The 12,844-nt window shown below is 47.4% G+C and overlaps 2 protein-coding genes across 2 annotated transcripts; both read left to right on the top strand.

Moving 5' to 3' along the window:
* Nucleotides 1–700: 700 nt before the first annotated feature.
* On the top strand, nt 701–4,220 carry LOC138727016 (E3 ubiquitin-protein ligase RBBP6-like). The gene is made up of 3 exons (XM_069869131.1): nt 701–866; nt 2,355–2,454; nt 4,163–4,220. Exons 1-3 carry the CDS (start codon nt 701–703, stop codon nt 4,218–4,220), a joined length of 324 nt encoding a protein of 107 aa, XP_069725232.1.
* Nucleotides 4,221–4,257: 37 nt separating this feature from the next.
* Nucleotides 4,258–12,587, top strand: LOC138727015 (E3 ubiquitin-protein ligase RBBP6-like). The gene is made up of 10 exons (XM_069869129.1): nt 4,258–4,275; nt 5,105–5,182; nt 8,041–8,129; nt 8,250–8,334; nt 9,130–9,269; nt 9,898–10,045; nt 10,178–10,256; nt 10,344–10,401; nt 11,387–11,488; nt 12,195–12,587. Exons 1-9 carry the CDS (start codon nt 4,258–4,260, stop codon nt 11,478–11,480), a joined length of 789 nt encoding a protein of 262 aa, XP_069725230.1. The 3' UTR covers nt 11,481–11,488; nt 12,195–12,587.
* The last annotated feature ends 257 nt before the right edge of the window (nt 12,588–12,844 follow it).

Below are 12,844 nucleotides of genomic sequence, written 5' to 3'. Positions count from 1 at the left end.
TACGGATCACAGAGCAAATGAACAGGCAGCTAAATTGGAATGGAGCTTCAGCTGCCAGGCCAGGATGCCTCCGTACAAACCCTGCAGTCAGCAATGCAGCACTTGGGAAAGAAATACGATCGGGGAGAGGGAGCGCCGGGCGAGGCTGGCAGAGTTAAACCAGAAGGGGAAGCCTCTGGGCTCTGCATGTTTCCCAGCAGGATTTATCCAGAAGTCATGAAAAGAGGAGCTGACAACACTGTGAAGAAATAGAGGCCCTTCCATGGAGATTAAAAACCGAGCGACGACTGCACAGAAGCAGACCTGACCTACCCTTCACGGAGACAGACTTTCCGTTCCAGTGGAGCTGGCACCGGGCACTGCAACAGCCAAACCACAGCCAAAATGCTTTGGTTTTCACGCACTGAGAAAGGTGCAGGCAGCTCCCAGTGGTGAGACCACCTGCGTCCTCCAGATCGTCCTGGAGAGTGAATCCAGAGTGTGCTTTGCCCTGGACAGCAGAGATGTCTCCAAGGCAACAGGTCAGCATCACAGAGGATGATATCACAGAGGCCGTAGCCCGTGGCCAGCGTGCCACTGGCCCACAAGCCCGTGCATCCCACACTCCGGATCAGGAGTTGCTGCAGAGAGAGGAGCAGAGCCCCACAGCTCCCAGTCTGCTGGGTTAGAGGCACAGAACAGGCACCGCCTGGCCCTGACCATGCCGTGCGTCCACTACAAGTTCTTCTCCAGGCTGAACTATGATACCGTCACCTTCAGCGGCCTCGACATCTCCCTGGGAGACCTCAAGCGCCAGATCATGTCTCGGGAGAAGCTGAAGGCGTCCAGGTCTGACCTGCAGGTCTCCAACGCCCAGACTGGAGAAGGTGCGTTGGGCGGTGGGTGCAGGGTTCAGGGACCCCCAGCTGGCAGCATTGCAGATGCCCCGCAGCAGCCACAGCTGTGGGAGCCGCTCTCTGCTCTTTGTGGGTCGACCCCAGGCAGCGTGAGTCAGCCTGGGGCCCATCCCACTGGCGGGGAAGGGCACGGGAGGGCAAGTGGTGCTGGGGATTAAGTGCGCTGGGAAGTGATGATGGGATTTGGCCATGACCAGGAGCTGTGACTTGGGCTGTGTCCTCGCAGAGCTGTTCTTTCCTGGTTGCTCTTCTGATCTCCAGATCTTTCCGTTACACACAGGGCAGGCATAGGAAAACACGTGGATGCTGGGCGACGGGGATTGCTCACAAAAGTTTTTGGCTCTAAAGATAGAAGAAAAAACTAGACCAGGAATTTCTACCTCCATGGGATGTTTGGAATTCTTACATGTGGACGTAAAGTGTTGGTTCTTTAGAACTTTGTCTAAAGAGCTGGTGAGATGTTGCGATGACCTAGGAAACCAAATGGATTTTGGGTGAAAGAGGCCAACTTGTTCTGATTGTTGGGAGTCCTCTCACCTGCTCCTTTTCCCATCAGTCACCGCCCTTTCTCCTAGAGTTTGGAACTTCTCTATAGGCCATAGGCAGCTGCCGTGCGATTCCTGAGGGGGAAGAGCAGGAAATGGTTTCATCTCAATGATTACTCAGTTTTCTGAAGAAGCACTCTGTCATATGGAACTGACAGTGAAATGTGCATTTCAGTGCTGAGCTGGTGTCTTCTGTGCAGGGTGTTTTGGTCTGAGAGAGGTTCCTGCTTGTAAGAACAATGTACTGAAAAATGGGGTACAAATTGTGAAGTGTTCATGTTTTGTGTGTGATCTCTAAGCAAGAGCACCCCAACAGCTTGGTTGGAGAGACGGTGCCTTTGGTTTTCAGCCCTTCCTTCTGATTCAGTGTTCAAAGGTCAGAGCTTTCAGTATTCCAAACAGTGGAGCAGATCCCAGGGAATGGCTGCTGATGGTGCTTTCAAATATTCCATCACATCCAGCCCGTGTGATTGCAGCATAAAAACCGTTCTTCTGGAGTGTGCTTTGCATTTCAAGCCAAAGCAGTTTCAAGTCCAAGAGTCTCAGGCTGTTGTTTTCTTTGGGCTCTGTGTAAATACTGTCAAAAGGCTTTCCTCGTGCTGAGATGAAGGTGGTGTAAGCCAAGGCAAATCCTGCAGAGCTTCAGGCCCACACCATTCCCTAAAGGCTTTCAGAGGCTCTCGACATCAGTGATTGCGTTTGATTCTCTCTGCTCTGCAAAATGTGAATGGGAAGAACTCATGGTGTTTAACTGGGACAGCTGATTGCCTGAAGCTCAGAGAACTCACCCGAGGTGGCATCAAATTGTGCTTCTCTGTCAGTAAAGGGGTTCTCTGCCGTGCTCTGGAATTGCACAATAATAGACATTCGTACCACCTGACTGATTTTTTCTCTGTATTTATGTTGCTTTCAGAATACACAGATGAGAACACCCTGGTTCCCAGGAACTCATCGGTCATCGTTAGAAGAATCCCTGCTGGAGGAGTTAAAGCTGCCAGCAAGCCCTCTGTTCCGTGAGTTTCCCTACAGCCTTGGGTTCTTTGTAGTGGTTTCCTTGTTACCTTTCTGTATGGAGATGAGTTTCCAGAGGCGCTCACACTGTGTCTTTCTTGTTAAAGCTGCGGTTAATTGCTGCTGTTATGCGGTGGATTTTAATGGATCTCTACCAAAGCAGACTTACATTTTTAGTCCTGCTGGGGCATGGGGTGCCAACTCCATCAATGGTGACTTTTAAGATGGTTGTGTTGGGTTGGATCTTGGGATTGGTTGTTCTGAGACCCAATTGGTAGATCCTGTTTCCTCTGCCTGGAGGGGTTCCTTATTATGTGTCTTGGCTTTCTTGCTTTTATAGTACAGACAGGACGGCATTTGAGTGTCTCCTTGCTATTTGTTCCCATCTCAGAAGAGTCTGATAGTCGTGTTTGGCTATTTCTGCTCCTGGAGGAGGGGGTAGGGTATGGCAGGTATTCCTACACCCCAAAGCAGGGGAGTAGAGGAAAGACCAAGGGCTGCCAGCTGGTGAACAACACAAACACAAAATTTCATTCCTAAGGCATTCCAGCGAGTTCCCTAAAGACAATATGGTTTAGACAAAAGAAACAGCATCCTTAAGTCTTTTGCCTTTTGTGCCAGTATGATGGAGGAGTAGGGAATTCTGTCCGAGCTTGAAAATCACTGAGCAGTTTAGCACCTTGACAAATACTCCTGGTTATCTTCCTTGGACTTTTTTTACCCTGAGCTGACATCTGTGCTCCAGGTTTTAATTCTTTATTCCTGAGATTTACGGAGAACGGAGAATTGTGTTATTGATTGCAATTACAGATGTTCAGGACTGAGTATCAGATTATTGCTGTCAGTGATGCATTCACAGAGCCCTGTTCTACCTCAGCGACACCAGCAGGGTTTGGATGGTCCTGTTTCCCAGCCTTCTGACAGATCTCCCCTTTCCAACACAGCTGGGAGATATTTTTAGCTTGCGGTTTTGCCATGTCTTAGTGGTGTCGGTTCTCAATCAATGAACCCTAGAGATGCTGGTCTCTGGATGTAAACTGGGGGCCTGTCACTGCAGTGGTTGTTGCAAGGCTTTCAGGCACTCCCTAGGAAATCTCAACACTGCAGTGTTTTGCTTATAAAGAGAGCCTGGCTCTAGGGTTCATTTCAACACGTGTACTCAGCGCTGTCCTGTCTGTGCATCCTCTGGGTCTGGTTGGATGGTCTCTCTCCGGGTCCTGCAGTGCTGCCCTAAAATGCAAGAAGAGGCACTGCTGGCATCAAAGGTGGCTTTGTTCACGTAGCAAACTTGCACTTGGAAGCGTCCAGACCACCACTGCTCCTTCTTAGAAACTAAAGGGCTCTGCCTGGTACCTCTTTGTAATGGTTGATGATTTGAGAACACAAGCTGTCATACAGACTTCATGGTTTCGCTATTAATGTAGCAGAGAGGAAACACTGGAGGGCTTCCTCTTGCACTGTTCTGAGTCTGTCAGTCTCAGAGCCATTAGTGAAAAACCAGAAATGGCACTTGGGTTTGTTTTGGTTTTTAGTTGCACTGAATGCACCAAGAGAGAACAGTTTCTGCATGTGAATGAATTTCCACATTCCCTGAATCATCAGAACATAGTGTTTGATGCGCAGGTTTCATAATGGGTATTCACTGCTATATGTTGGGTACAAGCGTGTACTTAATTTTAAGATCTGATCTCCTTTCTTTCTTCTTTCTAGAAGTGGAACGGAGCCAGTACGTGGAACACCAAAAGCATCACACTTCTCTCCACATTGATTTCTAAATAATGAAGCCTTGTAGGAATTCTCCAAGCATGAACTTATATTTTCCAGTAAAACACAGAATATGTTGTAAATAGAATAGATTGAATTCAGCACCACAGAAATGGAGAAACGCCATCATTTGCACCGTTCACATGTGAATAGTGGTATTTGTGGCTGGCAATGTGACAATGCATTGTATTTCACCCAGACTATGCTGGAATATTCCTTGTATGGCTCTGTGTCACATGGGGAAGGTGCAATTGTGTTTAGGTCTTGCAGGTTCAAGGTTTGCACAGCTGAACACAGTCCCATGCTCTGCGTCTGTCTGTCTGCATCTGTCTGTCTGTACAGCTTCTGCTGTTCTTTTTTTCCTGGCCACTCAGATGGTTTGGAGTGGTCTTTTGCCATTTGCACACTGTATCACTCAGCTTTTGGTTTTCAAGACTACTTTTGCATGATGGTTTTTGAAGAGGATAACAAGCCCCACAGAGGAGCAGTTCTTGCTGCATTGATGCTATTTTGTCTTAGTTCACCAGCGTGTGTTGAAACACCAATCCCATGTCTGTAAACAAATAAATGGAACTATTTTAAAAAATACATTTTAGCTGAAAATGGGCAGCTGCCTCTCTCCTTCGACTCCAACGCTGCTGTGAGCATTTGAAAGGCGTCCCTCTCTGAGCTGTTGTGGAGCAACGAGCTGATCTGAAGCTGGTGTGCTTATTTCAGCCTCTTCTTATTAACCTCACAGCACTCTTACACTGCCGGAGGTTTGGGCTTTGTTGTGAACAAATACAAATGACACCAGGCTGGAAATGCCTCTTTCAGTCCCACGCAGAGGATACAGTGCAGGCTTTCAGAGCAGAGCAGAGGTTCTCTGTGGCTGTGTTTGGGTAGTAGAATTTGACTCTGTGTTTGATTTTCTTGACACAGGCTTATGACTCCTCGGCACCGATGGCTTTGGCCAAACTGATTAAGGTACATAGATAATATTCTCATTAAAGGCTAAAAAGAGTTTTTACTTCATATTTTTAGATCTGATACTGTGCTCTGTCACTGAGAACTACTGCAATGTGCACAAAACTTTTTAAGGATTAAATTTATGTGTTTTAACTTTACAATGAGTGTCTGTTCTGATCCTGCCCTGTAACAAGCAGTTCCCAAACTGGGAAGAGAGAGGGGGAGAACCTTCTCAGCCTCAATGTTGTGTTGCAGTATTCCTCATCCTCAGGACACAAAGCAGCAGCACTGCAGAAGCTGTTCATGGGTCTTCATTAGTTTCATTGATTTTGCGTTGTAGACGAGCCCAGTTGTTACAGCAGAATTGAACTGGTGTGAGTGATGGACATTTTGGGGGCAGGGACACTGCCCAGCCAGAAAGAAGCATTGCTGGAGCTTGGACAATGGCCTGGCTATTTCTGAATTTCTAGTCATGACAGTTCTAGATCCCTTCTTGGAATGTGGCATGATTTCATCAGTTGTAGGACACAAACTGCAGACAAGGCAATGGGATTTGTGTGGCCGTGCACTCTTTGAATGGTGTCCCTGTCCCTCCTTGTTCTCAGGAATGCACCAGTGTGTGTGTGGCACGTAAGCAAATGTGACAGCAGCCGAGTTTTGCTGTGCAGCCGATTGTGGTTTTTGCTCTACAGAGTGTGACTTTGTCTGGGGCAGCACCAGTGATCGCTCTGCAAGAGCAGGCGCAGGGCTGGCACGTTAAATGACGAGTCCGTCGGGTTGCAGAGATGGGAGAAGGCAGAGCTCAATGCAGAGGAGTGTTCCTCCTGCTGAATAGGAAGTTCATTCCAAGACTGAGAAATCTCTTCCCACTGGAAACTTCTTCCCTCTCTCACTGCAGAAATGAATTGGGGTACATTTTGGGGAAAGGAACAAAATTAATTATTTCAGAAAAATATAGGAGCGCAAGGTAAAGCAGCTAAACCCTGTGAGTGCCTCTGCCCTCTCGAGCACGAGCTGGCTCAGAGAGGAAGCAATGGGTTGTAAAAGGCCAATGGCACCTTGGCTTGGATCAGAAACAGTGTGACCAGCAGGTCCAGGGAGGTTCTTCTCCCTCTGGACTCGGCACTGGTGAGACCGCTCCTCGAATCCTGGGGTCAGTTGTGGGCCCCTCACCACAAGAAGGATGTTGAGGCTCTGGAGCGAGTCCAGAGAAGAGCAACAAAGCTGGGGAAGGGGCTGGAGAACAGGCCTTATGAGGAGCGGCTGAGAGAGCTGGGGGTGTTTAGCCTGGAGAAGAGGAGGCTGAGGGGAGACCTCATTGCGTTCTCCAACTACCTGAAAGGAGGTTGTGGAGAGGACGGTGCTGGCCTCTTCTCTCAAGTGACAGGGGACAGGACAGGAGAGAATGGCCTTAAGCTCCACCAGGGGAGGTTTAGGCTGGACATCAGGAAAAAAAAATCACGGAAAGGGTCATTGGGCACTGGCAGAGGCTGCCCAGGGAGGGGGTTGAGTCACCTTCCCTGGAGGTGCTTAAAGAACGGGTGGACGAGGTGCTGAGGGGCATGGTTTAGTCATTGATAGAAATGGTTGGACTTGAGGATCCTGTGGTGGACGAGGTGCTGAGGGGCATGGTTTAGTCATTGATAGAAATGGTTGGACTTGAGGATCCTGTGGGTCATTTAGAATCTAGTGTTTCTGTGATTCTGTTACAAGATTTTTGTTTTCTATTCTTCTCTATTCAATGCCAGCTTTGAATGTGGGTCTATTCCTAGGGTTTTTTTATGGGTTTGGATGTGTTGTGTAAACCTTTTTTGTTCAAACACATCAGTCAAGTACCTTTAAGGACTCCTGTCAGTGTTATTGGAATGATTTCATAGATGTTGATCTGGATTCTGTTACTGCTGAGGGAAAACAATGTCTGTGAACCAACAAGGTGTAAAATGTTGAAAGGTGTTGCTTGCTTTTGTGAGTGAATGTAGGCAGAAACAAAACCCAGAGTGGTGGGTCTGAACGAGCGGTATTTGAATGTCCAGCTGATACGCAGTCACGCCCTTAGACCCTGCTTGTACTTGGACTAGTGTGTAATAAAAACAACTTTTGAATACATAAGCCTTGAAGGAACCAGCTGGCTTCAACAAGTGGAAGACCCAGATCTGCGTAAGGTTCCTGTTACGCTTTGTGTGTGAAAAGGACACACACAGCTGGAAACAGGCCAGGTTCTGTTGTCCGTAGTTAAATTACTGAATAGGATGAAGTTCATAGAGGAGATGTGCGCCGCCTGCAGCACCTGTTGGGCAAATTTCTACTGAAAGGAACTTTTGTCTTGCTGAGGATTGTAAAATGTTTGATTCCTTTTAATGCTGCCGTGAATGAAGCTGAGTTCTGGCAAGGGAAATGACTCCCTCAACTCCTCGGTTGTGTCCTTTGAATGCTGCAAAATGTAAATACTGACACTTGCATGCATCTTTCTGGGTTAAATGGCACAGTGGATGTCTGCTCCCTCAGACAGTCCGGATCTGAACAGTCAGTGTGAAAGTACTGGATGGTACCATGTTCTCCATACGTAGCTCCAGTCCTCTTGGAAGAAACCAGGGTTAGTCACACAAGTCTTTATGGAAGGGGCAAACCCAGCCTGAGGTCCTGAGTGTCCAAGGATTCTCTTTGCCCGTAGGTGAGCAGAAATAGAACCACCATGAAATGGTTTGAGGGCTCCCAGAACATCTTCAGGATATCTCTCTTGTATGTCAGCAGCTGTTTCCACACAACTTCATCTCACGCTGTGCTGCTTTTTACAGGGTGGGGTGAGTTGTGCTGGCTTTGTCCGTGTGGGTTTCAATGTGTGTCTAACGTGTGTCCAATGATTCCTTGTTTCACAGACGGCCAACCTAGCCGGCGCTGACGCATCTGAAGAAGACAAAATAAAAGCGATGATGATCCAGTCTTGCCAGGACTATGACCCCATCAAGTAAGTGTTGATAATGTCCAGTCTGTCCTTTGAAGATGATGTAAAAATGGTAGAGATCTTTGTTTGATGAGAACAGACACATACGTAGCCATGTTTTCTTTTCTTCCCCTAACCTTTTAGTTACGTGAAGACACCTCTGTCATCAGATACTTGGTTCCCTTGTGGAAAACCTGGCCACTCCATCAGGAACGGCCCAGACGATGGGGTAAGACTGCAGGGCACTTCTGGGGTCACTGAGCTTTGGATTTTCTTACCCGGGCAGGGAGGAAACAAACCCATGACCTGTTCTCGTAAGAACTATGTCTCCTGGGGTTGAGGACAGAGGTTACACCGAGATGCCGCAGAGCCCTTCAAAATTCAAGGGATACCTTGAACCTTTATTCCACAGACCGTTCTGTGAGCTGTCATGGGGTTCTTAATCTATTTCCATATTCCTGGAAATATGTCTGGTTTTAGCTCTTTAATTACACTTCAGGGGTTTTAATATTTGTTGTAAAGCCAAGATGTTTCTGTTGACCCTGTGAACTGAATATTTGCATGTTTTAATTACCCAAGTCTCTGGGTGAGTGTTGGTGCCCTTGCACATCAGTCACTGACTGCAAATGCACGAGGTGTGACTTCAGCCTTCGTACAGAGTTGGGGGATATCAGTCCCTCCAGGGACGGATTCAGAGCCCCGGTTTCAGCTCTTGCTCAGAACTGCGCTGTGGAGGAGGAGCGGGTTTGTGTCTCTGCTCTGAGGGGAGGATGAGCTGAGGAATATTTCACCCTTAAGAACATGACATTAAGCCAAGGAACTCGACTGAGTTCAAAACACTGCTCAGGCCTTGGGAACGTCCTGTCTGTTACTACCTTTAGGAAAAGAGGTCTTTCAGTCTCACAACCCTTGTGCTGTGTAAAAGGAGAGGATTAAGGGCCTTTGCTGCTGGCAGTAATCATTGAAATATCATTGGCAGCGTGAGTCGTAAGACGAGATCTGTCTGCACTTCTGTTCTGAACAGGGCAGACATCCTGGGTCTGTTCCCAGAATGAAGAAGCGCACAGGAATTCCGAGGAGTTTCCTGATGGAGGTGGAGGATCCCGACACAAAGGGGGCTATGCTGACAAACACTGGGAAATACGTCATCCCAATCCTTAATGCGTAAGTAGGGAATTGATTGGACTGAGCAAAAGGGGAGGAGAGAAACCACGTGCAAATGTCTGAGTGGGAACACACCCGAGCTGGCCAGCGTCTGTAAACGCAGGGGAGGAAGCATTGGCATTGTCTCTTAACCTGGGAGCCTGGGACACCTTCTGATCTTACAGGCACGGGGGCTGCTGTGGCTGCCCTGGGTGCTGGGTAAACTCGTGGAGCACTGAGGATTATTTCTGCAAAACATGCCAGTGATGCTCACAGTGGAGTCGCTCTCTGGGAAAGTGCATTTTACTTCTGGTTGCTGTTTCAAAGGCATCTTGCAAAATTTAACAAAGGGCTACTGGACTGAGATTGCCTCTCCCTCTGGCTTCTGTCAGATCCCACATTGAAACAGGCTGAACTGCTTTTGCTTCTCCTTGGTGGAGAGTTCTGCAGAGGGAAAACAGTTCCCGGCTCCATGTTCTAGTGCTTAGGCTCTACAAGAGGAGGAGAAGCTGACTGCCTGTGTTTTTGCAGGCTGATGTGGAGGGACTAGAATTCCATCCATTCTCTTCCTTTGATAAATGCAGAGCTTGAGGAAGTTTTCCTTTACCTCTCTAGAACCTTTTTCTTTTTCCTCCCCCACCTCCTCCAGGGAAGCTTATACCAGAGAGAAGAAGAAAAAGCCTCCCTTGTTACCGGTGGAGCCATCCTCCACCTCCTCAGATCCTGTTCCAGAGGAACAGCCACCGCTGACACCTCCACCTCCTGCCCTTGTGGCTTTCAGACCTCCTGCTGCTCTGGTGAGTGTCCCTGGACTTTCTCCATCTTCCTCTCGGTCAGTTGGAAAGGCACAGAAGTTTTATTTCAACACATGCAGTTATTCTTGTATTTCAGCAGAGCTTGTTTTCCAACTGTTTGCATTTATTCCCAAGGGCTCTCCTGTCCAACTCCAACCAGCAGCATCAGCACCAGTTCTCCCAGGCCCCCAAGGACAATCCATGCCCACAGCTGGTGAGTGACCATCACTGCAGGATTGCTGTAAAAACATTATCTTCAGTTCAAATGAATGAGGTCTTGTTCTTTTTCCTCTTCCCAAAGCTCATCCCAAGCAAGGCAGGAGAAGGCGCCCAGCAGGTGGAAGAGCAGGCTGGGAACCGTGAGTACCTACAGACCCTCACTCTCTTACTGTTTGTATCCTGTGACAGGAGGCCATAAGACAGAGCCTCTGCCACAGCTGATTTACAAGGGAATAATTGTGCACAGTTGTGGAGAATGCAAGTGGTGATTAACTTTTAAATGGCTTAACTGGAATTGGCTTTCAAAGAGAGGAGGTGTGCTTGCAGTAAGAGTATTCAAGCTAAACCTCCAGTTTAGCAGGACTGAAAGGAGGGCTCTGGAAAATGAAGGCTTTTTGAGGAAAACGTCATTCCTTATAAAAACTACCTATAATTAAAGGATGAGATGGAAAGCCACGCCTTTGAATACTGGCTTGATAGGGCTGAAGGTATCAATCTCCCGATCAATCACTTGGTTGATACCAATTGAGCAGATACTTGGAAAAGTCAATGCTGTTCTTTTACGAACATTTTTGAATGTCTTCAATTCAGCTGTTTCAAATGGCTAAGGTGCTTTCTCTCCCCTGGAGACAGAGGGTCTGGTTTATCTCTTTATTGACTTGTGATCTCCCCTATGCTAAGTACAGGGGGAGGATCCTGTCCCTGGTCCTGCTGGCCACAGCGTGGCTGATGCAAGCCAGGATGCTGTTTCCCTTCCTTCTCCAGTGAGAGGACACTGGATACGTAAAGAGGAGGACATATTTTTCCCAATGAAATTGCATTGTTGTTCATTTTTGTGTTCTGATAGCGGGTTGGGCTGCAGTTACACTAACATGTGTCTGACATAAGCACAAGCAACTCAGTCTTTTTCCCAAAATTATTTTGTTGCAGAGGGTAAACATTCCAAACTGAAACCGGGTAATTGTTATCCTAAACCTTTCCCTAAAAGTGGTAGGAATTCTAAACTGTTTTTGCTTAAACAGGATCTTCCCCTCTGGCATTTGCAGGCAGGGAACACATTCTCATACTGGCCAGGCTTTTTTCCTTGGTGGCTTTTTGTAATAAAGGTCCAACTTGTTTTAACAGGGAAACAAAGAAGTCCAACCTTGACAAATTTACAAATGAGTTTCATGAGGAACCAATGGAATATAAAAAGATTCCAAAGGCGTGGAAACATTAAGTTTGCAGGTAACTACTTTCTGTGTCCATAACAGAGAGGCAGAGTTTCTGGAAGAATCAGGAAGAGCCCTACTCTGCCTCTCGATCGTGAGATGGAGTGGATGATCCAAGGGATTAGCAGGGACAGGCATTTCCTATGGAGGTTGCCAGCTCAAACGCGGCAGAGATGACGGCTGACAGAGAGTTAGAACATGGCAGCGGTTGTTAAGGAGCAGGCGTCTTCTTTTCCTGAGTCTTCTCTGTAACAACTAGCAGGAGCTGGAACCTGAACAGGGGCAGTTGATGCATTTCCTGTGTCTGCCTATGACCTCAAAGTGCTTTGGAGGAATCACGTGATAGAAATCCTCTTCGTCTCCCTTTATCTCCCGTGGTTCTCTGCTGCTGTGTCTTGTAAGCAGAAACTGAAATGTTATCGAGTTCTTCAGTTGGCAGCAGCGCTACGTCAGTAGCTTTCACAGAGGCACATGGAGAGAATAAAAGATGAAACATGGGAGGAAAAACATGAGGAGAGGGACTCTTTGGAATTAACTTTTTTTTTCTTTTCTCTTGTTTTTTTTTTAAGGTCCAAGACTCCCTCTAGTGTTTCATCTCTCTCCAGAGGTTCATATTCCTACTCTGAGTTCAGACCAGGTTCTCCCTGCAGTCACTCCTACTCCTGAGCTTTCAGTCGTTCTGAATCTCATTCCAACTCACCATCTCCACTGTATCGTTGCAGGGGTAAAGGTCACAAATCTGGCACCAGGTCCAGAACCCATGGTGATCCCTGTTCAAGATCAAGGTCATCCCCCTACAGAAGACACCGTTCACGGCCAAGGTCTCCCCTATTCAGAGGCCACTCTCACCCTCAATGAACAAGACCTCAAGGGGAAGGAGAGAGGAATCATTTTAACAGATATGCAGAAGTTCCAGCACACAATACGAAAGCTCAGAGTGGCAGAGCTGCTGAGTTTAGAGATCCATTGTCAAAGGAAAGATACAGAGAACAGGAATGTAACGATACAGAACGGTACGAGCAGTTTTGCAAGGGCTGGCCTGTTGGTGCTTTAATCTCAGGGATACTTTTTTTTTTTTTTGCATTTAATAAAAATGTTATTATTCAGGCATGTTATTAATTAGGACCTTATTTCAAACAACAAACCACACACAGTAGAAACAAATCGGATTTGGTGTGTTTTTAATTAGCTATGTTGTGTGTGACGAGCCTTGTCATGTCACTGGAAATCAGCTTGTTTAGCCAATGCAGTCAACAGCTTCTTGCACCTTTGTTTTCATCCTCCTATTGGATGCATCAAGAAGCTCAGGGAATCAGGGTGTCCCCGGGGTGGGGGTGGCCATGCCAGGGATGTTGCTCTGTGCGCATCGGCC

This window comes from Phaenicophaeus curvirostris, chromosome 15, assembly GCF_032191515.1.
Source record: "Phaenicophaeus curvirostris isolate KB17595 chromosome 15, BPBGC_Pcur_1.0, whole genome shotgun sequence".
NCBI classification, from domain to species: Eukaryota; Metazoa; Chordata; class Aves; order Cuculiformes; family Cuculidae; genus Phaenicophaeus; species Phaenicophaeus curvirostris.
This window is presented reverse-complemented; position numbering and strand designations above follow the sequence as displayed.